The following is a 27,865-nucleotide window of genomic DNA, read 5'->3' as shown; positions in this document are numbered from 1 at the left end:
AAACCTGAAACCCCATGAAAACACTTCTTTCCAGACAGCCCACTGAAATGCTTCAATGTTCATTTTAAGAGAGAAGCAGGAGGGAGCGGCACAGAGAGAGAAAGAGAGAGGAAGGTTCCACACCCAGCGTGGAGCCCAATGCAAGGCTGGATCTCACCACCCTGAGATCACGACCTGAGCCGAAATCAAGAGTTGGATGCCTAACCAACTGAGCCCAACTGCTCAGCCAAGCACCCCTGAAATGTTAATTTAGATTATGATTTTGAAAGCTGTCTATAGCTGTGCCTGGGTGGCTCAGTTGGTTAAGCATCTGTCTTTGGCTCAGGTCGTGATCCCAGGGTCCTGGGATGGAGCTGTCAGGCTCCCTGCTCAGTGGGGAGCCTGTTTCTCCCTCTCCCTCCGCTGCTCTCCCTGCTTGTGCTCTCTCTGGCCTGCTCTCTGTCAAATAAATAAATAAAATATTTTAAAAAATGAAAAAAGAAAGCTGTCTGTACTCACTTCCTTATGTTTAAAATTCTGGGCACTGAGATCAAGAACTTTTTGATTTGCATTTCTCATACAAATAATTGACATTTTACTGATTAAATTTAGAAGGAATGTATAAATAGGTCAAACAAGAGAAAGGATTACAGATCAAACAAATGCATGGCCTTGACTCTACATTATCAATGTTCCCAAGTTACTTATTAAATATTAAGGGAGACAGAAGGGGAGACACACAAAGGTGACTTACCTATGACCACAATGAACAGTGAAGTTGACTTTTGTGTTCTTCAATTACTAAGAAAGGTATTTTTCTGAGCTGACTCTTCTGTGACTTCTAAGTTCTATAATATAACTTCAAAATTAGTACCCAGGAAAGAAAAACTGGATAATACTTCAGACAATACACAAATATAGTAGAAATGCCTTTAGAACACCTTAAGGAATTAATGAAATACAAAGAAGTCATTTCATACAGCTACCATCCACCCAGCAAAGAGGTACTAATTTCCTATTCGTGTGTGGGGCCCTTTTGGGTCTAACTGTCTACTGGTGAGGTTGTGTTTGCTTTTCCATGTATGCAATGCCTTCAGCTACGGCAATCAGCTAATGCCCAAATATAACTGGCTCTTTGTCAGCATTAATATGGACTATGTCATGAGCCCTTGATAGAGACAGTGGTCACCAACAGGAATGAACAACTCTAAGTACCCCTGTTAATTAAAGTACCTACTAAAGGCTTGGTTAGCATTGCCAGTTGTTTCAGGAGAGGTATTTTTAAAAAGAAGCAGCAAAAAAAGCAAAGAGGAGGAAGATACCTGGAAAGACATGGGTAGACGCGGGTGGTAAACTTTACCACCGGGTAAGCCCCCCTTCTCAGCCCCTTTCTCCTCCCCGTGGGGCCTGCATTTGAGCTAGGCTAGGGTTATACTCTGGGCTTTCAGTCATGCTGCTTCCTCTCTGCTCAAACAGCCTTCTTCTGTATTTTATAACCTGATGTATTTTATTTTATTCATTTAGAAACATTATTCTAATGGAAGAAGATATTTGCAAATGACCTAGTGCATAAAGGGCCAGCATCCAGAATCTTTAAGGAATTCAACAAAATCAGTATCCCCAAAATAAGTAATCCAGCTAAGAAATGGGCAGAACCCATGAACAGATATTTCTCCAAAGAAGACATCCAAATGGCCAACAGACACATGGAAAAATGCTCAGCATCACTTATCATCAGGGAAATACAAATCACAACCATGGTATCATCTCACCCCTGTCAGAGTGGCTAAAATTAACCACGCAGGAAACAACAGATGTTGGTGAGGATGTAGAGAAAGAGGAGCCTTTTGCACTGTTGGTCGGAATGTGAACTGGTACAGCCACTCCGGAGAAGAGTATGGTGATTCCTCTGAAGTTAAACATGGAGATCCCCTACAACCCAGGAACTGCAGTAGTAGGTATTTATCCAAAGGACAGAAAAATGCTGACTCAAAGGGTTACATACAATTGATGTTTACAGCAGCACTATCAACGATAGCCCAGTTATGGAAAGAGCCCAAATGTCCATTGACTGATGAACGGATAAAGATGTGCTGTATGTAGACAACGGAATGTGACTCAGCCATCAGAAAGAATGAAATCTTGCCATTTGCAGCAACATAGATGGAACTAGAGTGTATTATGCTGAGCGAACGAAGACAAAGACAAATACCATATGGTTTCACTCAAATCTGGAATTGAAGAAACAAAATAGATGAACATAGGGGAAGGGGAGGACAATTAAAATAAGATAAAAACAGAGAAGGAGACAACCATAAAAGGCTCTTAACTAGAGAGAACTGAGGGTTGCCGGAGGGGAGGTAGGTGGGTGGGGGGGCTGAATGGGTGACGGGTGTGGAGGAGGATGCGCTGGGATGCGTACTGGGTGTTACGTGTAAGTGATGAGTCACTGAATTCTAGTCCTGAAACCAATACTACACTACATGTTAACTAACGTGGATTTAAAAAAAAAAGAATCCATATCAAAGCAAATAAATATCATTCTAAAGGGGATCTGTAGGGTTTATCAGCCTGTGATTAAAATTTAAAAAAAAAAAAAAAAAGTTAAGAGCCCTAAGAGCTTCGATCCCAGGTTTCGGCACCAAAAAAAAAAAAAAAAAAAAGAGAGAGAGAGAGAGCCTCAAGAGCCCTGGCGGATGACACCAACAGTTTCAAACCAGCAATGAGGGCGTCCAGTCCCGTGTACTTGTCAAAAGTCCAAATTCAGATTCCAGCGGAATTTCTCCCCCTCCCCACCTCTCAGGTGAGTAGGAAGCCTGCTGTAGGGGAAGGTGATGTAGTCAGCTGTGCAGTGTTTTATTTTCTTTCTTTCCTTTGTTCCTCTTTTTAAATTATCGGGGGCTCTTGTTAAATAGCTAATACGCTGACATAAAATAAACAAACATATTTTCTTCTCCCCGTCCCCTTTGTGCACGTGAAGGATACCACAGAGACCCTTCAATATCTCGCTTCCATTCACTTATTAATAAATCCCAGGAGTATTTCCACGTCCTAGGTCTTCCTTATTCTGGTTAACGGCTCCGTAATGTTCCACTGTGTGGACGTACCATCATGACTCCCTCAGTTCCTTTTTGCTGGACACCTGATTGCTTCCGAACTTTCGCTACTACAAAGCAATCCTGCAACAAAAAACTTGTACCCGGGCCACTTTATACACATGTGGGTGTACTTGTAGGAGAGAGCCCCAGAGTGACATTGCTGTGTCAAAGGATCAGGTCCGCAATTTTTAGGAAACAGTGCTAAGTTCCCTACCAGAAGGTTTGGATCACTATTTGCACCTCCAGCGATGTCTAAGAATGCGCTGCAGAAAAAGGCTTTGAAATAAGACCCTTGTTTTCAGCACCAGATGGCAAAAAAGGGTGAGGCAGAAAGGCCTCTCAGAACCTTATCCTGCTTCCCTGTCGCAAAAATTAAGGATTTTTAACAAATTATTTGCTTTTTCCTGTAACTAGCTACACCCAACTCACAGGACCAAAGGGAAGGAGTTGTAAAATATGTCGCCAAGTAGATTTCTTTGTTTTGTTTTTTGAAAGATTTTATTTATTTGAGAGACAGAGAATGTTCTGAGCATGAGCAGGGGGAGGGGCAGAAGGAGGAGGGGAAGTAAACTCGCAGGGAGCCTGACACAGGGTTCTATCCCAGGACCCTGGGATCATGACCTCAGGCAAAGGCAGAGAGACACTTAACCAACTGAGCGCCCACTTTTAGATTTCTGTTAATTGAATTGTTTTTGCAACATTTCCAGAATTAGTTAATAATCTTCTGGAAGGGGTGCCTGGGTGGCTCAGTGGGTTAAAGCCTCTGCCTTCGGCTCAGGTCATGATTCCAGGGTCCTGGGATTGAGCCCCGCATTGGGCTCTCTGCTCGGCAGGGAGTCTGCTTTCCTTCCTCTCTCTGCCTACTTGTGATCTCTGTCTGTCAAATAAATAAATAAAATCTTTAAAAAATAATAATAATCTTCTGGAAAATTTGTTACATCTGCAGCCAATATTTTTTCCAACTAATTCCAGATGATTATCTAATTCCGGTTGGGATGTTAAGTAAGAGATTTCATCACTCTTCCTCACCCATAAGATGAAAGGTTGAGATTGTGTACTTTTTCTGGGTCTTTCTAGCTCAAAAATTCTCTTAAACCAAGTTATCATCAACGTCAACAGCTTGCGCATGTTTTCAGTCTATAGCTGAGGTTACTGTTTTGTCTTTTTCCTGTTCTTCTTGTTCACGTCCATGGCAGGTGTTTATTGGGCAATCTCCGGACCAGGTACAGTGTGTGCTACAACTAGGGGCGGCCGGGGTGAGGAAGAGGGGCTCCTGAAGGGGCTCACAGAGCAGAGGGAGACAAGCATGCAACCTATCACGCACTGTGACCCGCACGCTCACGGAGACACACACGCAGAAACACACAGCCCTGTCGGGAGGACAGAAGTGAAGGAGATCTCCGATTTTATCTCAGATAGGAATTTAACATAAAATCCCACGGAAGAGGGTAAGAGCCTGAGGCCGTGAGAATGAATAGGAGTCTGTCCAGTAGATCATGCTGAAGGACAGTCAGTTCTGCTGGAACACTTGTTCTGAAAATATAAAGTTGTTCTGACACAGCCAATATATTACAGAACTAGTTGGGCATAATGTGAAGTTTGCATTTATTTATGTGCAACTTTGTCCATGAGAAACACTAGGTAACCCGTACCCAGCTGGACCGAGCCACGGCACACAGGAATACATACATCCACCCGCACCCCTCAAACATGCGCTGGCCTCGCTGGTGTGTTATAAGCCACCTCCATTCACATCGGCGTCCAGTTACCTTCCCGCCACTTCGCAGTGAATCATAAGCTGCCACTTCCCGGACACCTAAAATGCCATATTTATTGCAATATTTATGTATTTCTTAACCACCTAGCAGGTATAAAACTCCTATGATTTTGATTACATTCCTATCCTTTAAAAAAAAAAATGTATCACTGGCAAAGTGTTCGAGTGTTACGCTTCTAATCCCATTTTTCCTGTAAGCCTGTGAGGTTTTTATTACAGAATTTTGCATTGTGTGGTCCTATTTAGGAATCCGTAAGTTGTATTACAGAGGTAATGTGGTTATCAAAGTATGAAACAAGGCTGTGATATAATAATATGCACTTTTTACAAAGTTTAAGTAATCTCTATACCCCATGAGGGGCTTGAACTCACAACCCCAAGATCAAGAGTCACACACTCCACAGACTAAGCCAACCTTTGCACTCTCCCCCTACCTTTTTTAAAAAAATATTTTATTTATTTATTTGAAAGAGAGAGAGAGAGAGTGACAGAGAACACGAGCAGGGAGTAGAGGGAGAAGCAGGCTCCCCGCTGAGCAGGGACCCGGACGCCGGACTTGATCTCAAGACCCCGGGATCATGACCCCAGCCAAAGGCAGACAGATGCTTAACTGAGCCACCCAGGCACCCCATACTTTTTTCTTCTTTTTTTAAGAGATGTTATTTATTTCTTTGCAAGACAGAGACAAAGAGAGTGAGCAGGAGCTGGGGGAGCAGCAGAAGGGGAAGCAGGCTCCCGCCAAGCAGGGAGCCTGACACCGGGCTCGATCCCAGGATCCTGAGATCATGACTTGAGCTGAAGGCAGATGCTTAACCGACTGAGCGACCCAGGCATCCCTGTACTCTTCTTTATTAAAGCATTAAATAATAAGATCTAGCAGCAGGCCTACTGTTCTATAATTCTGAGGTCGTGGTTAAGTTCTAAAGGGTATTTCAAGGTATCTGCCATAACTATAATGTGATATAAAACCATGTGTGATCTCTACTGGGGACAAAGTCATAGGTTTTATATACTCTTATGGCTTGTTTTCTATATTTATAATTAAAGGAAATGCTAAATTTCAAATAGAGGTTAATTAAAATAAGCTTATATGTGATTTCTATTCCCATCAAAGTTTATGGATCCCCTGAATTCTATTCAATAAACTGATGAAAAATGTCAGCCCAACAAATCCAAAGAGAAAAAAAGTAGATTAATAGTCGCCAGGGGCTAAGAGAGAGGGAAAGGAGAGGAACTGCTAATAGGTACAGGGTTTGTTTCGGGATGATGAAAATGTTCTAAAATTGGATTAGGGTGACAGTTACACAATTCTGTAAATATGCTAAAACCACTGGATTGTACACTTCACATGGAAGAACATTACATTATGTATATTATATCTCAATGAAGCTGTTTTTAAAAAAAAACCCTTATGAATACTGAAAAGCACTTTCTTTCCCAAAGTAAATAAATTGCTTCACTAATGCTTTCTGTCAAAAGAAAATCTTCCCAGAAAACACCACGAAGTCCATCAGGGCTTCCACTCTGAAAAGCTCACATGGCATAAGTGGCATATTTACTTCAAAAGTCACTATTTTGGGGGCCCAAATTAGTCTTTGAGGTAATCTTTGAAACTACATTGAAGGTCATGGCCATGAGTGTGTTGATTCTAGGATGGTTAATGTTCTTGGGGAGCCTGGCTGCCTCAGTTGGAGTGTGCAACTCTTGATCTCAAAAGTTGTGAGTTTGAGCCCTACACTGGGTATAGAGATAAAAATAAAATAAAATAAATTAAAAATAAAATAAAATAAAAATAAATAAATAAAAGTAAAAAATAAAATCTTCAAAAAAATAATAAAACGATTAATGTTCTAGTTTCATATCTGTGTCACAAGGAAACAGCTTCATGGAACTCTGAATTTAATAAAATACCAGTATGATAGAAAGCTAAGCAAGCAATGCCATCAGAGAGCATTTCATTGAACAAGACAAGGATGTCCACTCTCAGCACTGATATGCGGGTCTTAGCCAGAGCAATAAGGTAAGAAAAAGACATACCCTAAAGATTATAAAAAGAAATTATTTACGAATGACATGACTGTCTATGTAGAAAATGCTAAGAATCTACAGAAAACCTACTAGAATAGGTGAATTTAGTTAAGAACAATTTACAAAAGTCAACTGCAGTCCTCTATACCATCAAAGACAAGGAGAGAGTGAAATTTAAAGTACCATGTATAATAGAATCAATAAACAAAATAATAGGAAGAAAAGTAACAAAAGATGTATAAGACCCCTATGAACGCTACAAAATATGGTTAAGAGAAATGAAAGAAAACCTAAATAAATGGAGATATACTCTGTCCACAAATGTCAATTCTTGGGCACCTGGGTGGTGCAGTTGTTAAGTGTCTGCCTTCAGCTAAGGTCACGATCTCAGGGTCCTGGGATCGAGTCCCGCATCGGGCTCCCTGCTCAGTGGGGAGTTTGCCCCTCCCTCTGCCACTCCCCTGCTTGTGCTTTCTCCCTCTCAAATAAGTGAATAAAATCTTTAAAATGATGTCAATTCTTCCTAAAGTTATCTATAAATTCAATGAAATCAGAATATCAGAGTGTATTTTTATAAAAATTGACAAGTTGGTTCTAAAACGGCTATGGAACCGCCAAAGATCTCAGATAGACAAAGGAATTTTGCAAAAAATAAGAACAAAGTAGATCACACATACTACTTGATTTCAGGACCTTATTTTTTTTTTCTTTTCAGATTGTTAGCTAATTTTTTAAAAAAGATTTTTATTTACTTATTTGAGATAGAATGAGAGAAAGAGCACAAGCATGGGGAGCAGCAGCCAGAAGGAGAAGCAGTCTCCCTGCCAAGCAGGGAGCAGGATGTGGGGCTTGATCCCAGGACTCTGGGATCATGACCTGAGCCAAAGGCAGAGGCTCAACTGACTGAGCCACTCAGGCACCCCTGATTTTAGGACTTTCTACAGAGTTTACATAATCAATACAGTGTGGTCTAAGGAGAACAACCAGATCAATAGGACTGATCAGAGTCTAAAATTAGACCCTTGCACATACAGGCAACTGATTTTCAACAAAGTTGTCAAAAGTAATTCAACAAAAACAGGACAGTCTTTTCAATAAATGGTGCTGGAACTGGATATCTATGTGAAGCAAAATGAGCCTGATCCTTACTTCGTATCATCTGCATAAATTAAACTGATATGAGCCAAAAACCTAACAGAACTTTAAAACTTTCAGGAGGAGAAAATATTCACACTCTTGGGGTAGATTCCTCAGGATACAAAGAGCACCATCTGAAAAAAATTGGTAAATGGACTTCGTCAAGATTTTGCCTTTCTGGGGCACCTGGGTGGCTCAGTGGGTTAAAGCCACTGCCTTTGGCTCAGGTCATGATTCCAGGGTTCTGGGATAGAGCCTCGCATCGGGCTCTCAGCTCAGCGGGGAGCTTGCTTCCTCCTCTCTCTCTGCCTGCCTCTCTGCCTACTTTTGATCTTTGTCTGTCAAATAAATAAATAAAATCTTTTTTTTTTAAGATTTTATTTATTTATTTGACAAGGATCACAAGTAGGCAGAGAGAGAGAGAGAGGAGGAAGCAGGGAAGCAGGCTCCCTGTGGAGCAGAGAGCCAGATGCGGGGCTTGATCCCAGAACCCTGGAATCATGACCTGAGCCGAAGGCAGAGGCTTTAACCCACTGAGCCACCCAGGCGCCTCTAAATAAATAAAATCTTAAAAAAAAAAAAAAAAAAAAGGGACGCCTGGGTGGCTCAGTTGGTAAAGCAGCTGCCTTCGGCTCAGGTCATGATCCCAGCGTCCTGGGATCGAGTCCCACATCGGGCTCTTTGCTCAGCAGGGAGCCTGCTTCTCCCTCTGCCTCTGCCTGCCATTCTGTCTGCCTGTGCTCTCTCTCTTCCCCTCTCTCTCTCTGATAAATAAATAAAACTTAAAAAAAAAAAAAAGATTTTGCCTTTCTGCTCTTCAAAAGACACTTAAGAAAATAAAAAGGCAAACCACAAACCGGGAGAAAATATTCACAATATATCTGACAAAAGACAAAGGCCTGTGTGCAGACTATGTTAAGAACTCTTATAATTCAGTAACAGAGGACGCAATTAAAATTTTAAATGGCAGAAGGCTTGAACAGACACCTCACAAGAGAAGATATGTGAAGAGTCAATAAGCACGTGAAGAAAAGATGCACATCGTCGGATTATCAGGAAAACACAAGTGAAGGGGCAACCAAATGCCACTTCCCATTTACTAAGACCGCTAAAATCAAGCGGACCGACAAAAGCAAGTGCTGACGAGGATGCGGAGCCCCTGGAAAGCGCATACACTGCTGGTAGGGACGCGAAGCGTCCAACTACCTTGAAAACCAGTGTGGCAGTTCATTAAAAAGTTAAACACACGACTCTCCTGTAACTAGTGATTCTACTTCTAGGTATTCTCCTCAGAGCAATAAAAACATATGTACATTAAAAAGGGCTCATATAGGGCACCAGGGTGGCTCAGTCAGTGAAGCATCTGCCTTCGGCTCAGGTCATGATCCCAGGGTCCTGGGATCGATCCCCCGTCAGGCTCCTTGCTCAGTGGGAATCTGCTTCTCCCTCTCCCTCTGCCCCTCCCTCCCCCCAAGAGCGTGGATGCTCTCTCTCTCTCTCAAATAAATAAAATCTTTAAAAAAAAAAAAAAAAGACTTATGTAAAAACATTCATAGCAACTTTATTTGTAATAGTCCCAAACTGGAAACAACCCAAATGTCCAATCAACAGGTGAAGAGACAAACCATGGTCTATTCATACAACGGAACACTGACCCGCAATAAAAAGGAGTGAAGCACCAACACTTAAGACAAGGACACACTCAAATAATTCTACTGAAAGAAGCTAGACAAAGAGCACATATTGTATGAGTGCATTTATATTACGTTCTAGAATAGGCAAAACTCTTCTCTCATGATAAAAATCAGATTGGTTGTTTCCTGGGGTGGGTATAATTCCAAAATTATATGAAACCCAGGGTTTCTTTCTTTTTTTTTTTTTTTTTTAAAGATTTTATTTATTTATTTGACAGAGAGAGATCACAGTAGGAGAGAGGAAGGGAAGAGATCACAGAGAGAGGAGGAAGCAGGCCCCCCGCCGAGCAGAGAGCCCGATGTGGGACTCGATCCCAGGACCCTGAGATCATGACCCGAGCCGAAGGCAGCGGCTTTGACCCACTGAGCCACCCAGGCGCCCCTGAAACCCAGGGTTTCATTCCAAAAATCATGGAGGAACTTTCCTGGGGTGATAGAAATGTTCTATATCTTGACTGGGATATTGGTTATGTGAGCATGTATACCTTTGCCTAAACTCACGGAACTAGTGATCTGTACTAGTTTTTCCTTCTTTCCATCCTTTTTTCTTTCTTTCTCTCTCTCCAAGAGGGAAAGAGAGAACTCAAGCTGGGAGGAGGGGCTCCCCACTGAGCAGGGAGCCAGATGTGGGGCGCAATCCCAGGACCCTGAGATCATGACCTGAACTGAAGGCAGACACTTAACTGAGCCACCCAGGCACCCCATGGACTAGTTTTCATTAAAGAATGAGCATATACACATTAAAGTCTACAGAGAGTTGATTTTAAAAGAAGCATTCCAGGTTCTTACAGACCTTTTTTTACTGCAGTTTTTTAGTCAGGGATACAAAAAAGTTTAATTTGATGGCTTTCAAGTTATCTTGACGCACACAGCACACCCAACTAATGTACCTGGTCTCTTAAATTTAAAGCATCAATTCCAAGCTCTTACTTTACAGTTTAGGAAAATGGAGCCCAAGTATCCTGATTTCAAGTTCAACGTTATTTTCCTATTTACGTTTCGGGTATAAAATCCACAAAGCAACTTATACCCCTGCTATTGAAATGTTACTATGCTTAGAAAAACCAATCAAAATTAACATGTAAAACACTCCCTGAAGGACTGACAGATTTAGAATGACTATTTTGCAATTCCTAGTGAAATAATAGATCTAGAGATATCTGGGTGGTACAGTTGGTTAAGAATCTGCCTTCAAAAAAAAAAAAAAGAATCTGCCTTCAGCTTAGGTGATGATCTCAGGCTCCTGGAACCAAGCCCCATATCAGGCTCCCTGTTGAGCAGGGAGCTTCTCCCTCTCCCCTGCCCCTCCTCCCTGCTCTTGCTCTATCTCAAATAAATAAAAATCTTTTAAAAATTAAAAAAAAGAAATAATATATCTAAGTAATAATAATATAAGAATGCTAAAATCATTATGTGAACTTTATGATAATAGAAGTTCAGGCTGACCAATTTTTGATCACGCTTTACATCCACAAGTCGCACAACCAGATATTAGGATCCTCCTGATATGAAGGAATCGGCAGCAGGTGGCATCACCAGTGAAAGAGCGATGCCAAGGCAAAGAAAAACCCCAACCTGATCCCAAGTCTAATCAAGTCACTAGATCTAAATACCAGTTCCTAGGAGTCATGCAGGATAGAGGAATGTGTTAAGTAACAGTGAGGACAGTTAGCAAGACCCAGAATGTGGGAAATTCTACAGGACAAATGACCCAATGTTTCTTCCACAAATAAATGGCATTAAAAAATGAAGAAGGTGGGGCACCTGGGTGGCTCAGTGGGTTAAAGCCTCTGCCTTCGGCTCAGGTCATGATCCCAGGGTCCTGGGATAGAGCCCCACATCGGGCTCTCTGCTCAGCAGGGAGCCTGCTTCCTCCTCTCTCTCTGCCTGCCTCTCTGCTTACCTGTAATCTCTGTCTGTCAAATAAATAAATAAAATCTTTAAAAAAAAAAAATGAAGAAGGAGAGGTACCTGGGTGGCTCAGTAGGTTAAGAGTCTGCCTTCAGCTCAGGTCATGATCCCAGGGTCCTGGGATCGAGCCCCGCATCAGGCTCCCTGCTCAGCGATGAGCCTGCTTCTCCCTCTCCCTCTCCCTCTCCCTGCTGCTCTAATTGTGCTATCTCTCTGTCAAATAAATAAATAAAATCTTTAAAAAAAAATTAAAAATAAAAAATGAAGAAGGATTAGAAGAAAGAGGAAGAGGTAAAAAGAAAGATGGGGAAGGATCTGTCAGTGATTAAAAGAGACTTTATTATTTTTTTTCAAGTTTATTTATTTATTTTTTTACTAATCTCTACACCCAATGTGGGGCTCAAACTCACAACCCTGAGATCAAGAGTTATATGCTCTCTGACTGAGCCAGCCAGGTGCTCCTTAAGAGACACTTTATTGGGTACCTGGGTGGCTCAGTGGGTTAAAGCCTCTGCCTTCAGCTCAGGTCATGATCTCAGGGTCCTGGGATCGAGCCCCGCATTGGGCTCTCTGCTCAGCAGGGAGCCTACTTCCCCTCCTCTCTCTGCCTGCCTCTCTGCCTACTTGTGATCTCTGTCTGTCAAATAAATAAATAAAATCTTTAAAAAAAAAGATACTTTTTAAAAAAAAAGATTTTACTTATTTATTTGAGAGAGAGAGTGAGAGAGCAAAGGCTGGGGGTGGGGGCAGGGCAGAGGAGAGGGAGAAGCAGGCTCCCCAGCAGATGCCCAACCAACTGAGCCACTAGGTGCCCCGTAATATTCTACTTCCGTATTTGACATTTTCTATAGTAAAATGTATACTTTTTATAGCCCCAAGAATTTGTATTCATGTACCCAGGCGATCAGAAAGAGGAAGTCTGAGTGCAGTGACATTTGAGTGTGATTCTGCACTCATCTTTGAAACCAGCGTGCTACTTCTCTGCCTCAGAGACACAAAGGAACTTCTCCTTTATGGGATGGATGGGATCCTGACCCGTGATGTATGCCGATGAGTACTCAGTGGAATATTGAGATACGTAAATGGGTCAAAAGAAAAATAAACACATACGTTTCTGGCACTGCTGCTGAGATTCTCGGAGCTGATGGGGAGCAGAGTACTCAGCTCCAGGTCCGTAACCATCTGGCGAGACTCTGCCAGCAAACGCTGAAGCTTGCTTGTGGGAGAAAAGTCATCCTGGGAAGACAACCCAACGTAAGCATTCAAGGAATCAGGAAGCATTTTTAAATGTTTATGGTTAGAAGCATAATCTTATAAACACAAATGTTAACTCCCCATAAATACTTCTCTGACTTTAGGCATTACATGTCAAAGCAGGACATTAAGTACTAGAACAGCCAAATTCCATTTATTTCTTAGAACCTACTTAGCTAGGGGCACGTGGGTGGCTCAGTCGGTTAACCTTCTGACTCTTGGTTTTGGCTCAGGTCCTGATCTCAAGGTCATGAGATCGAGCCCCAGGTCTGGCTCTCCACTCAGTGTGGGGTCTGCTTCAGTCTCTCTCTTCCTCTCTCAGTTGAGAGGACTCTCTTTCTAACAAATAAATCTTTAAAAAAAAAAAAAAAGTAAAAAAGAAAAAGGACCTACTTGGCTAAATAATTTGACTTCAACAGAACTTACAACTAATTAAATAATATCTATGTGATGAAAAGAATTGTAGGCTAGGGCACCTGGCTGCCTCAGTAGGTTAGACCATTTGACTCTTGATCTTGGGGTTGTGAGTTTGAACTCCACACTGGGTGTAAAGATTAAAGATAAAAAAATCTTAAAAAAAAAAAAAGAATCCTAGGCATTGTTTAGCTCTCTTAAATCAATTTTCTTTTCTTTTCTTTTAAGATTTTGTTTATTTATTTGACAGAGATCATAAGTAGGCAGAGAGGCAGGCAGAGAGAGAAGAGGAAGCAGGCTCCCTGCTAAGCAGGGAGCCTGATGTGGGGCTCTCTGAGTCCCTGAGCTGAAGGCAGAGGCTTTAACCCACTGAGCCACCCAGGCACCCCCTTACATCAATTTTCTAAAGCCATAATTAGCTTGCTAATTCGTGTTAGCCAAAAACACTGGCAAAATGTAGCTTTGACACTAAAAGCTTGTAAGCTTTTAAAAATAAGTGGATATGTGCCTTAGTTTGTTCTTGTTTAATTTTCAACTTTGGTATATGAAGTTTTAGCATGACAACCACACTCCAAGATACCTAGACTAATTTTTTTCACTAAGGAAAGTTGATTCTGGGCACCTGGGTGGCTCAGTTGGTTAAACATCTGCCTTCGGCTCAGGTCACAATTCTGGAGCCTGGGATCAAGCCCCATGTTGGGCTCCCTGCTCAGCAGGGAATCTGCTTCCCCCTCACCCTCTGCTCCTTCTCTTTCTTACACTCTCTCTCTCAAATAAATAAATAAAATCTTAAAAAAAAAAAAAAAAACTTAAGGAAAGTTAACTCTAGGGGTTCCTGGGTAGCTTAGTCAGTTAAACATCTGACTGTTGATCTTGGCTCAGGTTTTGATTTGGGAGTTGTGAGTTTAAGCCCCACATCAGGCTTCACGCTGGGTATGGAGTCTACTTAAAAAAAAAAAAAGTTAATTCTAATTTTCCAGGAACAAAGATGATCACTACTGACCTGGCTCTAGACGATATCTATGTGCACACACGTGTATACACACACACCTAAATATATATGTATATATGGATAATGTAAGCATGCGATGTCATATACTTCCTCAGAAAAATAGGTACAAACATTGAAAAAAGGGTCTCATGAGAGCTAAAAAAGATAGTAGCAAATACCTGAAACCATACCCACAATGAAAGGGATTCTATTCATCAAAGCCTATGCTCCTTTGGAATTCTGGCCTCTGAGTCCCTCCTCTCATTCCCAGGCAACACTGATCTGTTTTCTGTCACCAGAGACTAGTTTGCATTTTCTGGAATTTTATATAAATGCATTCATCCTTTCGTCTGTCTGGCATCTTTCACTCAGCATGATTATCTTGAGATTCACCCATGTTACGCACGCATTAAGTAGTTTATTCTTTTTTGCTCCTGAGAAGTACTCCATCGCATGGATATACCACAGTTTGTCTCTTTAACTAATGATGTGTATTTGGGTGGCTTCTGTTTGTTTTTTTTAAGATTGTATTTATTTATTTGACAGAGAAAGATGGAGCACAAGCAGGGAAAGTGGGAGAGGGAGGAGCAGGCTTCCCACTGAGCAGAGAGCCCAATGCTGGGCTCGATCCCAGGACCCTGGGATCATGACCTAAGCCGAAGGCAGATGCCTAACCAACTGAGCCACCCAGAAGCCCCTTGTTTCCAGTTTTTTTAGCTAATACAAATAAAGCTGCTTAAATATTCACATGCCAGTCCCCATGTGGCCATGTTTCCATTCCTCTAGCAGTGGAACAGCTGGGTCATACAGCAGGTGTATATTTAACTTTTTAAGCAATTACCAAAGTGTTTCCCCAAATGAATTTCCCTCCCACCAGTGAATGAAAGTCCGTGTTGCTCCAGATTCTAGGTAACACTTGGTAGAATCGATTTTTAACAAAAAGAACACTCATCAGATACCTGTTAGGGACCAGGCCCTGGAGTCACATTTAGACCAAGCAACTGTAACGTTATTATTGCATACTCGCATGTAAGAAACTGAGGCTCAAAGAAAGTAAATAATTTTACTCAGGTCATTGAGCTAAGACAAAGCAAGACAAGGATTTGATCTCAGATTAGTTTCAAAGCACATCATCCTCCCTCAAATAACATCAAAAGTAATTAAGTTCACTTGAACTTATTTTCTCTGTGAAAGGGCTGCAGTGAAGGTCCCATTTATGGTGAAGACCCTGACTGGCTCACCCGTGACAGTGACAGATCATAACAACCTCACTGACCCTCAGGAGGGGTGTGCACAGGCTGGTTTATTCAGCTCAATGGACTACACGTCAGTCAACAATCAAAATGAAGAGACTAAGCCTTTGAGTGTTGGCATGGATCAATATCACAAAATAGTTACAAAGTTGGAAGAAATCACATTGCAAAAGGATAGAAACGGTATTTTACCATTTATGTATTTTATTTTATTTTAAAGATTTTACTTATTTATTTGACAGATCACAAGTAGGCAGAGAGGCAGGCAGAGAGAGAGGGGGAAGCAGGCTCCGGGCTGACCAGAGTGCCCGATGCAGGGCTCGATCTCAGGCCCCTGGGATCATGACCTGAGCTAAGGACAGAAGCTTTAACCCACTGAACCACTCAGGTGCCCCCATTTTATTTTATTTTAAAGATTTTATTTATTTGACAGAGAGCACGAGAGAGCATAAGCAGGGGGAACAGCAGAGGGATAGGGAGAGGCAGCTCCTCAGTGAGCAGGGAGGCTGACGATGCAGGACTCAATCCCAGAACCCTGAGATCGTGACGTGAGCCCAAGGCAGACGCTTAACCAACTGAGCCGCCCAGGTGCCCTTATTTTAATTTATTTATTTAAGAGAGAGCACACACGTGAGTGTTCAAGAGCAGGGGCAGGGGCAGAAGGAAAGAATCTCAAGCAGAGCCCCCCGCTGAGTGTGGGGCTCAGTCTCAGGACACCAAGATCATGATCTGAGCCGAAATCAAGAGCTGGAGACTTAATCAAACAAGCCACCCAGGTGCCCCCATCTGTGTACATTTTATTTTATTTTATTTTAAAGATTTTATTTATTTGTCAGAGAGAGAGGAGCGAGAGTGAGCACAGGCAGACAGAGTGGCAGGCAGAGGCAGAGGGAGAAGCAGGCTCCCTGCCAAGCAAGGAGCCCGATGTGGGACTCGATCCCAGGACGCTGGGATCATGACCTGAGCTGAAGGCAGCTGCTTAACCAACTGAGCCACCCAGGCGTCCCTGTGCACATTTTAAACACAAAACAACATTATGTAGTGCTTAAATATGTTTTTATGTAGTAAAAGTGTAAGAACAAGCATAAATGCAACTTTAGGATAGCGATTAACTGGCGGGGGAAGGGGGCAGGGGACTCACACTTTATCTACGTTTTATTTCTCAAACAAGAAAAATTAAGCAAATATGGCAAAATGTAAACATGTTAAATCTGAATGTAGGTGTATATTGCTTGTTATAGCCTTCCTTTTTTTTTTTTTTAAGATTTTATTTATTTATTTGCCATAGAGAGAGATCACAAGTAGGCAGAGAGAGGGAGAAGCAGGCTCCCTGCTGAGCAGAGAGCCCCATGTGGGGCTCGATCCCAGGACCCTGAAACCATGACCTGAGCCGAAGACAGAGGCTTAACCCACTGAGCCACCCAGGTGCCCCTAGCCTTCCTTTTTTGTTATGTTTAAAATATATGTGTGTGGGATGCCTGGGTGGCTCAGTCAAGTTAAACCTCTGCCTTTGGCTCAAGTGATGATCCCAGGGTCCTGGAATCGAGCCCCACATTGGGCTCCCTGCTCAGTGGGAGCCTGCTTCCCCCCTGTCCACCACTCCCCCTGTTTGTTCTCTCTCTCTCTCTGAAACAAATCTTAAAAAAATATATATAACATAAAATAAAGTACAATAAAATACATGTGTGTGTGTATATATGTATCTACCAATCACCTGGACGGCCTGAGGGACATTTTAACTAGACTTGTAATCTATAGGATAATATTTTAAGGGAACTCTGACTTGGGTTAAATGATATCCTTAAAATTCCATAATTAAAAAACAACAACAATAAAACTGAAGAATGACCAAAATTAAGCACACTAAAAAACAGTACTACAGAAGAATTAAAAGTCTGTTGAGGAGGAGTTTTGCTTGAATAAGCCGGGTAATTTTTTTTTTAAAGATTTTATTTACTTGACAGAGAGAGATATCAGAAGTAGGCAGAGAGAGAGTGGGGATGCAGGCTCCCCGCCGAGCAGAGAGCCCAATGCGGGGCTCGATCCAGGACCCTGAGATCATGACCTGAGCCGAAGGCTGAGGCTTTAACCCACTGAGCCACCCAGATGCCCCGTAAGCTGGGTATTTCTAAGCAAAATACAAACCTTGTCACTGGACGATGGTGCCTCTTTGTTGAATAACAAAATCTTAGGTGAGTTCTTTGCATCTGAAGAGGGCTCTGTCTCTATCAATTTCTCATCTTCTCTAGGAGCAGATTTTGAAGAACCCGAACAGTGGGAACGCTGGATGGCAATTAGCTCACTATGAATAATAAAACCAAACAGAAGCAGACATCTTAATATCAGACATATGTCACCAATACTCTTATACTTAAAAGTATCAAGAGGACCAAAAAAAAAAGTTTTTTTCTTTTTAATGAAGAAGCTCAAGTCTGAGTAGAACATTATAGATTTGAATAGAACACTTGAGTAGAATGGTATACATTAAAGCATACGCTGTGCAGTAAGAATTAAATCAGAGTTCTTTTTTAATTTTTAATTTAATAATTTTTTTAAAGATTTTAAAAATCTATTTGACACACAGAGAGAGATCACAAGTAGGCAGAGAGGCAGGCAGAGAGAGAGGGGAAAGCAGGCTCCCCGCTGAGCAGAGAGCCCGATGCGGTGCTCGATCCCAGGACCCTGAGATCATGACCTGAGCCAAAGGCAGAGGCTTTAACCCACTGAGCCACTCCGGTGCCCCAACACCTGTTAAACTTGTAAAAATTGGGGGGTTTTGGTTTGCGAAGTTGATTTTTATTAATGCTTTGAAAAAGTCCTTTTGTCAAAGTAGAACAGCTACTAATTCTCTGATGGGCCCTCAGTAGTAGAGAACAGACACACGCAGCCAAGCTTCTGGGTGTGTTCTTCAAAGGTGGGCTCAGAGCACAGTGACCTGTGAAAGCTGTTCTGGAACACACCAGAAGCACTGGAGCTGCTTCCTCCCATGTTCCCTGGAACCGAAGGAGAACAGGCTGCCGCTGCTTCTCCCTCTACAGCTAAACCCCTATCTGTCCAACAGAATGGTGGTCTGATAATAGAGCAGGTACACAATAAGTTCTTATAATCTAAGGAAAACTAGGAAAACACAATTATCTTTTCTATTTAATCACGTATTTGGCATGTGATGTCTTGGCATGTGCCTTGGCTGGCAGCACAGGTGGCTTGGACTATTTTAAGCCAGGGAGGTCCAAAGGGTCTTGAAACAAAACTCCAAATTAAAATTTGAATTTGTTTCACATGTTAAATTTAATATATGTCCACTAGTCTTTTAAAACTACCATAAACTGTTCCCTTACTATATGTGTGTTCAGTAGTGAACAATGTGCAGTTGTGCCCTATTCCTATTCTAATTGTTTAAAAATATCTTTAAAAAACAAATATGAACAGATAACATTTAGTGGGACAGAGGTGCCTGAGTGGCTCAGTGGGTTAAAGCCTCTGCCTTCAGCTCAGGTCATGATCCCAGGGTCCTAGGATCCAGCCCCACATCAGGCTCTCTGCTCAGCAGGGAGCCTGCTTCCTCCTCTGTCTGCCTCTCTGCTTACTTGTGATCACTGTCTGTCAAATAAAAACAAAAAACAATAAACAAAAAAAAATTTAGTGGGATAATTTTTTTTTTAACTTAACAACTGACAGAATAACTATCTGCATGATTTTTAAATGACTCAGGCTTTTCAAAGGGCCAAAGAAAAATCCAAACGATGAAAATATCAGGAAGAAATTTTCATCATCAAGTCCTAGGACAGTCGGCGTGAGGATTAAAATAGGTCCCGATATAGCAACTTTGTCCTTTCTGTAATTGAAGATCGAAGAGCTAGGTTTTATTTAAAAATAGCAGACATTATTACAGTGCCCTCCACCACAAGATTCAGCAATTCTAAGAGTAAGACGAGTTCGAATAACACAGCCTACCCTAATAGCTAATCCACTTTCTTCTCTTAAAAAAACTACTAACTTTTACAACTTGTTACATACAAATATTCTCTTTCTTGCATGATTTTAAAAAATAATAAAATTTGGGAATCTTAAAGGGAACAGGAAGGCAGAAGCAGTTGGACATTTAAATGTGCAGTTGGGGGGGGTGCTGGGGAGGCTGTGGGCAAAGTTCTTATCTGGGCCCTAGGGACTGTGATCTCTGCATGGAACGCTTATCAAATTCACACCGGATCCAGGGCTGAGGAATGCCCCAGAGCAGCATTCTACTCTGTAAAGTAATCCCGCTGTTAGTTTTTGGGTTTTTTTTAAACAACATATTTACTCAACTCATAACAACCGGCTTTGTTTTCAAACAAAACCTTTGCCTCAGAAGCTGTTCTAGGTACAAACTCTTCACAATGGAAAACTCAACAGCCTCCGTGCTGATGAAGACAGTAACGGGTCCTTCCTACACGACTTGGGTCTGCAAATGCTGCTCTCCGTTGAGCAGTGAGCAGGCAGCCCGACTGGAGCCCCCTCTACAGCCCAGCAGGGGCGGTGCCCAGCACAAAACGTCACTAACCTGGTGGCGGAGTTGTACTTCCTCCCGCCGGCACTTTCCGAACAAGTACACACAGATTTGTGGCGAACAATCCTTTGCACTTTAGAAGGCTTGAAAATGCTCATCCACTCCATGTCAGACATGGGGCCTGGGGCTTCAATGATGAAGTTACTCGGGTGGCAGCACTTGGATTCATACATGTCACTCTCCCCCAGACAGGTCTCATTTTTATGGCAACAGGTGACTCCAGACCTTTCTATGTCATCTTGACTTTCAACATCCGGCTTTTCTGGTTGTCTGGAACCGGAGCAGCTGGCGAGGCCCAGGTACACATTGACATCATGCCACTGTCTCTCATCAGATGACATGGATGTGTCGGAGAGTTGTTTCTCTTCATTCTGAATCCCGATCCCATTATCTTTTGGTGACTTGGCGTGGATCTTGCACAAACTACTTTGGTTTTCCGGTTCCATCTGCATTTTTCCTCCCAGAGACCAAGACTTTTGCTTCTCCAGTAAGTCTTTTGTCAACAGAGATGAGATAGCAAATACACTTTTTTCCCCAAATGAAGGATTACCCTGTCGCCTCTTCTCTTTGCACACATCACAGGGGCCCCTGTCTGACCGATTCTGCAGGAACATGGTCTCAAATTTTGCATCTTTAACCAATGACCTCTGATTTTTCTCCCTCTTGATGTCGGCTTTCGGGCGGTGATTCTCAAGGTCTGACAAACACATGTCTCTGCTATGGTGGCGTTGCAAAGAAAGGAAGTTGTAAGATACACTTGATACTGTCACGCCAGACACTTCACCCAAACCTCATTCACTGAGCTAAATCCTATCAAGACCCATTTGTCTGAAATGAAAACACAAGGGAGAATGTGGACTCTTTCTGCAGAGCCTGATGTCAGCCCAGCTTCCAGGAAGTCTCTCCGACCACAAGCCCACACGCTCACTTGGCCCTCCCTGGCCTCAACTCCCACCACGCTTACTGTCCACACCACGGTCCTCGTATTACTGTGTGTATCATCTACTTAATCACGTAGCGAACTTCCTACCATAACTACATCGTTGGCTAACTTTCATGCATATGTCCTGTCTTTTCAACAGACGACTAGGTTTCTTAATATGTAGAGGCATTTGTATCCTCCTGGCACTTTAGGATAGCCTTTCACAAATATTAAGTGTTCTGTAAATACTTGTCAATTGATCTCTTCCCTTCATAATTCTATTAGTTTCACAGTAAACAGAGGTAAAGCTGGGACTGAAAGGGGACACAGATTCAAGGGACCGAGACAGTGGAAAGTGCCAATCATGTCTACCATACAGCACTCACAACCATCCCAGGTACCTGCTAGATATTTACATGGCGACATACTGAAAACTGGTTTAAAGTAAGAATGACAGGTGTGCATAAAACGAAAATTAAGAATATATACAAACGTGATAAACCTTTTCATAAACTGTCTTCATGTCCCATGTATTCTGTATTCAGGCATTCAAATCTAGAGAGTTCTGAGCCCTCGAAAACTCACCCCCCCCTCCTGAAAGGGCACAGGTCATTTTACACTCTTAAAGAACAACCTCGATTGTCTAGCCCAAGGGCCTCTCAGGGGCAACAAAGTATAGTACAGTATGGTAGAGGCTTTTGCCTATGAGGGGACTCTGGGTCTGTGCGGTATGTTCCCGCAGTAGCAGCAGCAGCCGGGACACAAAGCTAGAGTGTCAACACCCCCCACAGCCAAAGGCCTGGAAAGAAAAGGAAGTCCGGCACAGCGGTCACACTGCCTGCCTTCCAACAGCTCTTACAACTACCACCAGGCAAAGGAGCTGCGGGCAGCCAGCCTTCGTGGTTACATGGTCACACCTAGTGGCCGAGAACTTCCCTAATTCCTGCTCCCATTCAGGACTTCTTGTCATACTTCTGCTTGGAAAAGTAGACTAAATTTAACTGTGGGACAGTTATATGCCTATTAAATTATGTTTATATTATAACTTTACAGAAACCAATTGAGTTCACACACCGCTTATTATAAGCAAAAAAAGGTGTCTCCTATTTATAAGGAAAACGGGAAAATCCAGCTAAAAGCAGAGATCACCCTCGGCTAGCTAAACTCCTACAGCTATTTATACCATCTGTCAGTGCTCTCTCTTTTAGGCAAGGACCATGTCCTCTGTATCTTTATTTTCCCCACTCCCAGCTTAGTTCTCAACACTAAACTCGGAGTCCTCATGAAGGAGGAAGTGAGTCACCTTTGGTTTCTGCTTGAGCTAAAGCCTGTACACAACAGACATACAAATAAGGCTAATGCATTTCTTTTATCAAGAGGCTACAATCAGGATCAGGCCTAAAATTCTAAGGTCAGGTCTCATTACAACCCGGAATCATAATGACATAATAGCTCATATGTGTGGATTTCCTACCACATAAGGAATGATAGTAGATACCGGCCCATAGTAAGTACTTAATAGATTGAATGATAAAGTAAAATACAAGATCATACTAATAGCATCTCGCTAAGATTACCTGGACTCCAGAACCTTTGATTCCTCCATCTTTGAGTCATATATCCGTATTAATTCCTGAGAATTTTCCACATTAAAATTAAGAAACTGCAGATCACTCTGTTGTTTTACATAAATCTGCCGTAGATATTGATAAATCAATAAGATGTGACAACAAAACTATATTGAGCCAACATTCAAATGCTAAAACAGATCAGTGATAGAGAAATATGCAAAATATGTTTGCTTTTATTTTTCCTATGTTAGCATTCAGATTTGTTAGTGTCACTAGTTTCCAAACCTTTCATTTCCGAAAGCAAGACCCTATCAGCTATGCTAAATATGACACACCTTTAACGTAGTTAGGGTTCCAAAAGCACGACAAACAAAAACTGGCACATACTTTTCCTTATTTGTTTGTTTATAAAAGCCTCCCAAATAGTAAGAACAGTGTAATTGGGGACGTACGTACCTGTCTCAGATTATGGAGTTCTGCGTTTGTGCGCTCTTGCTTTGACTTTGCAATATCAAGTAACTCATCTTTCCTTTTTTCTCTCTCTGCTATTTAAGAACAAATATTATTAAAATATTTTTCATCAGCCATATCAACTCAAACCTCTTCATTTCCAAAAGTTTAATGTTCCAGTAACTTGTTTTCCCCTTGTTCCTCAAGTTAAAATCTGCAAAATGCGTGGCTGGGAAGAGCTTTAATCTGTGATTCTGACTAGATCTTTCACCAAATTTGAACATTTTCATAAAAGAATTCATGCTGAGTCAAAAAAGGATTCAGAATTGTATCAAATGTATGTTTTGTATACACAAACACACAAGAAAAGTCTTAGAGCAAATATACCTAAGTATTTAAAGAAGCTTTTTTTGGATGGGGTGATTAATGACAATTATTTTCCTCTCTTTTTTTAAGGGGGGGCATGATAAAATACATATTATTTTAATTTTTTTTCATATTACATGAGTAACTTACTAATGCATTTTGATTGTAAAACCCAAACAACATGTTACCTCTAACAACAGAAAAAAATGAACATTACAAGGGACAAAAAACCAAAATCATGATTTTTACCAGTATGCAAGCCAGTCTGATGTAATCTTATAATCAGGCCCTTCCTATATATTGTCATTGACCAAAGACCAAAAACAATTGTGTCCATGAAGTGCCCGCACAGCAGATAAGTTTGCCCAGCACTCCTTCAAAGACTTCCTATTTCTTGAAAACGCTTCACCTGATAGGTAAGATTCTGAGTTCTCTTGAATACACAGTTTTACACTCAATTTTTCTCAGTGCAAAGAGAAGGCAAAGAGAATTTAAAAAAAAAAAAAAAATCTTCGTTATTGGGGCGCTTGAAGTGGCTCAGTCAAGCATCTGCCTTCGGCTCAGGTCATGATCCCAGGGACCCAGCCCCGCATCGGGCTCCCTGCTTGGTGGGAAGCGCGTCTCCCTCTCCCTCTGCCCCTGCTTGTGTTCCCTCTCTTGTTGTGTCTCTCTCGGTCATTTTTTTTTTTTTTTTAAATCTTCATTCTTTTACAAAGACCAACAACACTTCGCTGAAACACGGACACTCCACTAACTACAGCTCCGGCATGAGAAAGCTATATTCTAAAAACGAATTCAGAACTTGGTAAATGAGGGACACCTGGGTGCCTCAGTCAGTTAAGCATCTGCCCTCGGCTTAGGTCCTGATTCTGGGATTCTGGGATCAAGCCTTTTTCTCCCTCTCCCTCTGCTGTCCCCCTGCCTGTGCTCTCTTGCTACCTCTTTATCAAATATTTTAAATAAATAAAATCTTAAAAAATAACCCTCTACATGAATAAATTTTAAGTAAATCTGATTCAATTATAAATAAAAATTTATAACTTATATCTATGGTTCTTTCATAAAACGCTTTACATGTCCTTTTTCTCATGGATGAAAAAGCATAAACATTTTTATTATCACTTCACATCTGGACATCGCATAAAACCTTTAAGGACAAAGGCATGCACTTTGCAACTCCACTAGACTGCTGTTCTGTTGGCCTGTGGTCAGGGGACCAGGCAGAGGAAACTGATGGGGTCTGTGCACAGCACCTCCTCTCCCCAAAGTGGTTCATGTCCAGCCCTTCCAATGGGGGTCTGTAGTATCACCTTGCTTCCAAAGGTAATCCTTGTGCACAAAACCGAAAACGTGAAGAGAAGCCTGGTGAAAGCCCTGTGGCCAGGTTTAAACTACTCCGTCTTTTCTATTCAATTCTGAATTTATTTCTTGGCATTACGTGAGTCAATGCCATAATGAAAGCACATAAATGTAACGGATTTGCATTATTTATGCAGAGCTGCATTTAGTTTACGAATTCAATCATAAGCACAAAGAAAAAAATTTAAAAAAGGAACCACAGCTACTTTAATAGTAGAAGCAATGCCCACAAGGCATCTGTGACTCTCTCCTGGTCTAGTTTCTACCTCCCTCTTGTACTAACAGCACTGTGACACGCTGGGTGTAATTCCTAGTGTTTAGAGATACTTGTTTTGAATATAGTATGGCCCCTAAACAAAAGCCAACTACTTTATTTGGAGCTCAAGGATAATTTTATTTACTTATTAAAGATTTTATTTTTAAGTAATCTCTACACCCAATGTGGGGTTCAAACTCATGACTCTGAGATCAAGGGTTGTATGCTCCACCCACCAAGCCAGCCAAGCACCCCTCAAGGGTAATTTTATTTATTTGTTTACTTATTTATTTAAAGATTTCATTTATCCATTTATCAGAGAGAGAAAAAGCACAAGCAGGGGTAATAGCAGGCAAAGGGAGAAGCAGGCTCCCCACTAAGTAGGAAGCCCGATGTGGGACTCGATCCATGGACCCTGGGACCGTGATCTGAGCCGAAGGCAGAGGCTTAACCATCTGAGCCACCCAGGCGCAGCTCAATTTTAAACATATCTGAGTTTTGCCTTAATCTGACTTTAGAATAATCTATTACTGCATAAGAGGCAACTCCACTGTAAATATAAATGTTCTCCTAGATGAGATACTTTTCTGCATGTCTGGGTTTAGCTGAGAGATCCAAGTGAGTGGGGCTGCCTATTTTCACAAAGCGGTCACAGAAAACAAAGAGGTATTGTACACCCGGGATGGAGGTCTGAGCAAGCAGCCTGAATAAGACAGCGCAGGGGAAAGGGGCCTGCACGTCTGCAGCTGCCACATTCCGGCCAAGGCTCTACCTTTTACTGCCTGGGAGAACGGAGGCTATCACTCGATCCCATGGGGCCCTACTTACAGGACTGTCAGGGCCCCAGAAATGTGAACTGGTTTCCTCGCTTTATTTGCAAACTTCTTATAAGCAGTTATGTACAAACAAATGAAAATGTCTCTGAGCTTATTTACGTGAAGAGCTTCATCTTCAATGAGAGGGTAAAAAGTTTTGAACTTAACAGAAAAGTGTATTTTTTTTCCAGAAAAGTGTATTTTTAAGACATCTTCCAGCTTCAAATAAAATACACGCTATTTTAGCCGGAGCACCTGACAGCACATTATCATGTTAAGCCTTCTCAAATTATTTTTAGGCTTGGGATGCCTGGGTGGCTCAGTCAGTTAAGCATCTGCTTTGGGTTCAGGCCATGATCCCAGGGTCCCGGGATAGGGTCCCACATCAGGCTCCTTGCTCAGCAGGGAGTCTGCTTCTCCCTCTGCCTGCCACTGCTCTTGCTTATACTCGCTCTCTCTCTTACACACAAATAAATAAGTAAAATCTTTTAAAAAAATTATTTTTAGGTTTAATTCACTTTTATAATTTAAACATACAAAAATTGTTTTGAGACGGTGGCATGAATAGAAAAAGTATTTAAGAAATCAGCTTGGGAGTGCCTGGGTGGCTTAGTTGGTTAAATGTTCAAATCTTGGTTTCTTGAAGATTCTCTCCCTCTGCCCCTCCCGATTGATGTGCTTGCTTGCTCTCTCTAATAAATAATAATAAATCTTTAAACAAAAAAGAAGTCAGGGGTGCCTGGGTGGCTCACTGGGTTAAAGCCTCTGCCTTTGGCTCGGGTCGAGGTCTCAAGGGTCCTGGGATCAATCGAGCTCTCTGCTCGATCAATGAGCTCTCTGCTCAGCGGGGAGCCTGCTTCCCCCCCCCCCTCTCTCTGCCTGCCTCTCAACCTACTTGTGATCTCTCTCTCTGTCAAATAAATAAAATCTTAAAAAAAAAAAAAAAAGGAATCAGCTTAGGAAATGATAAAAAATTATTATCTCACAAAATGGATTTTTTAAAAAAGATTTTATTTCTTTGAGGGGTACCTGGGTGTCTCAGTTTTTAAGTGTCTGCCTTCAGCTCAGGTCATGATCCCTAGATCCTGGAATAGAGCCCCGCATCAGGCTCCCTGCTCAGCGGGAAGTCTGCTTCTCCCTCTCCCACTCCCCCTGCTTGTGTTCCCTCTCTTGCTGTGTGTTTTTCTCTGTCAAATAAATAAATGAAATCTCTTTGAAAAAAAAAGATTTTATTGGGGGGGTGGGAGGTTGGGGTACCAGGTGGTGGGTATTATAGAGGGCAGAGATTGCATAGAGCACTGGGTGTGGTGCAAAAATAATGAATACTGCTATGCTGAAAAAAAATAAAGAAAAAACAAAAGATTTTATTTATTTGACAGGGAGAGGGAGAAGCAGTCTCCCTGCTGTGCAGGGAGCCTGATGTGAAGTTCAATCCCACTGGCAGACACTTAACCGACTGAACCACTCAGATGCCCCACAAAATGGATTTTCTGTGAGCCTAGGAGTTTCTTAGCAACTAACTGAGTTCCCGGCACCAAAAGTTGATCCAAAGTTTTTTGTAAATCAACTGTTAAGTTGTAAATATACATATATATCTTAATATATATTTAAATATGTGTTTTTAGTAATAGAGTAACTTTGAGAGAACATTCTAGAAATAACAGAAATAGTGACCCCTAATGGTAGAAAACTGCATTTTCCCCCATCCTTATCACATGACATGAAAATTAAGAATTCTATTTATGTGAAAAAAATGTTAATAATGCATTTTGCCGTTTAGCTTATAGAAATGCACTCTCCTCCTAGAAGGAAGGACATTGAGGGTATATATAACTAGACCCCCAAAATATCAATTTAATTAATTCTGTTTGGAACTTCACCTCCAAATCTACGATTTTCCTCATGCTAATTACAAAGCCTAATAAAATTTGGCTAGTGGGGACAGAGATAAGATCTATAAATCAGTGATTCTCAACTGGGAGCAGCCAGGGAGAGGTCTGAACTAGCAAAAACTAATGGGGTGTGTGAGGGACAGTACGGGAGA

General features: G+C 41.7%; 1 protein-coding gene across 7 annotated transcripts in view; it reads right to left on the bottom strand.

The window, feature by feature from the left end:
• The window catches only part of CCDC62 (coiled-coil domain containing 62), a 44,086-nt gene that overhangs the window by 1,098 nt on the left and 15,123 nt on the right, over positions 1-27,865 (bottom strand). For 5 of the 7 annotated variants that reach the window (XM_059139394.1, XM_059139397.1, XM_059139398.1 and 2 more), the window contains 6 exons: positions 23,032-23,120; positions 22,582-22,697; positions 20,077-20,799; positions 17,682-17,838; positions 12,735-12,860; positions 734-827 (listed from right to left, as the gene is read on the bottom strand). In XM_059139394.1, the coding sequence (XP_058995377.1) occupies positions 774-827; positions 12,735-12,860; positions 17,682-17,838; positions 20,077-20,799; positions 22,582-22,697; positions 23,032-23,120 (1,265 nt within the window). In that variant the 3' untranslated portion in view covers positions 734-773. The remainder of the gene's footprint in view (positions 1-733; positions 828-12,734; positions 12,861-17,681; positions 17,839-20,076; positions 20,800-22,581; positions 22,698-23,031; positions 23,121-27,865) is intronic. The other 2 variants (XM_059139395.1, XM_059139399.1) reach the window with 1 other exon arrangement.

Source organism: Mustela lutreola, chromosome 11, assembly GCF_030435805.1.
Source record: "Mustela lutreola isolate mMusLut2 chromosome 11, mMusLut2.pri, whole genome shotgun sequence".
NCBI classification, from domain to species: Eukaryota; Metazoa; Chordata; class Mammalia; order Carnivora; family Mustelidae; genus Mustela; species Mustela lutreola.
The sequence above is the reverse complement of the archived record's forward strand: the minus strand, read 5'-3'. Positions and strand labels throughout refer to the sequence as shown.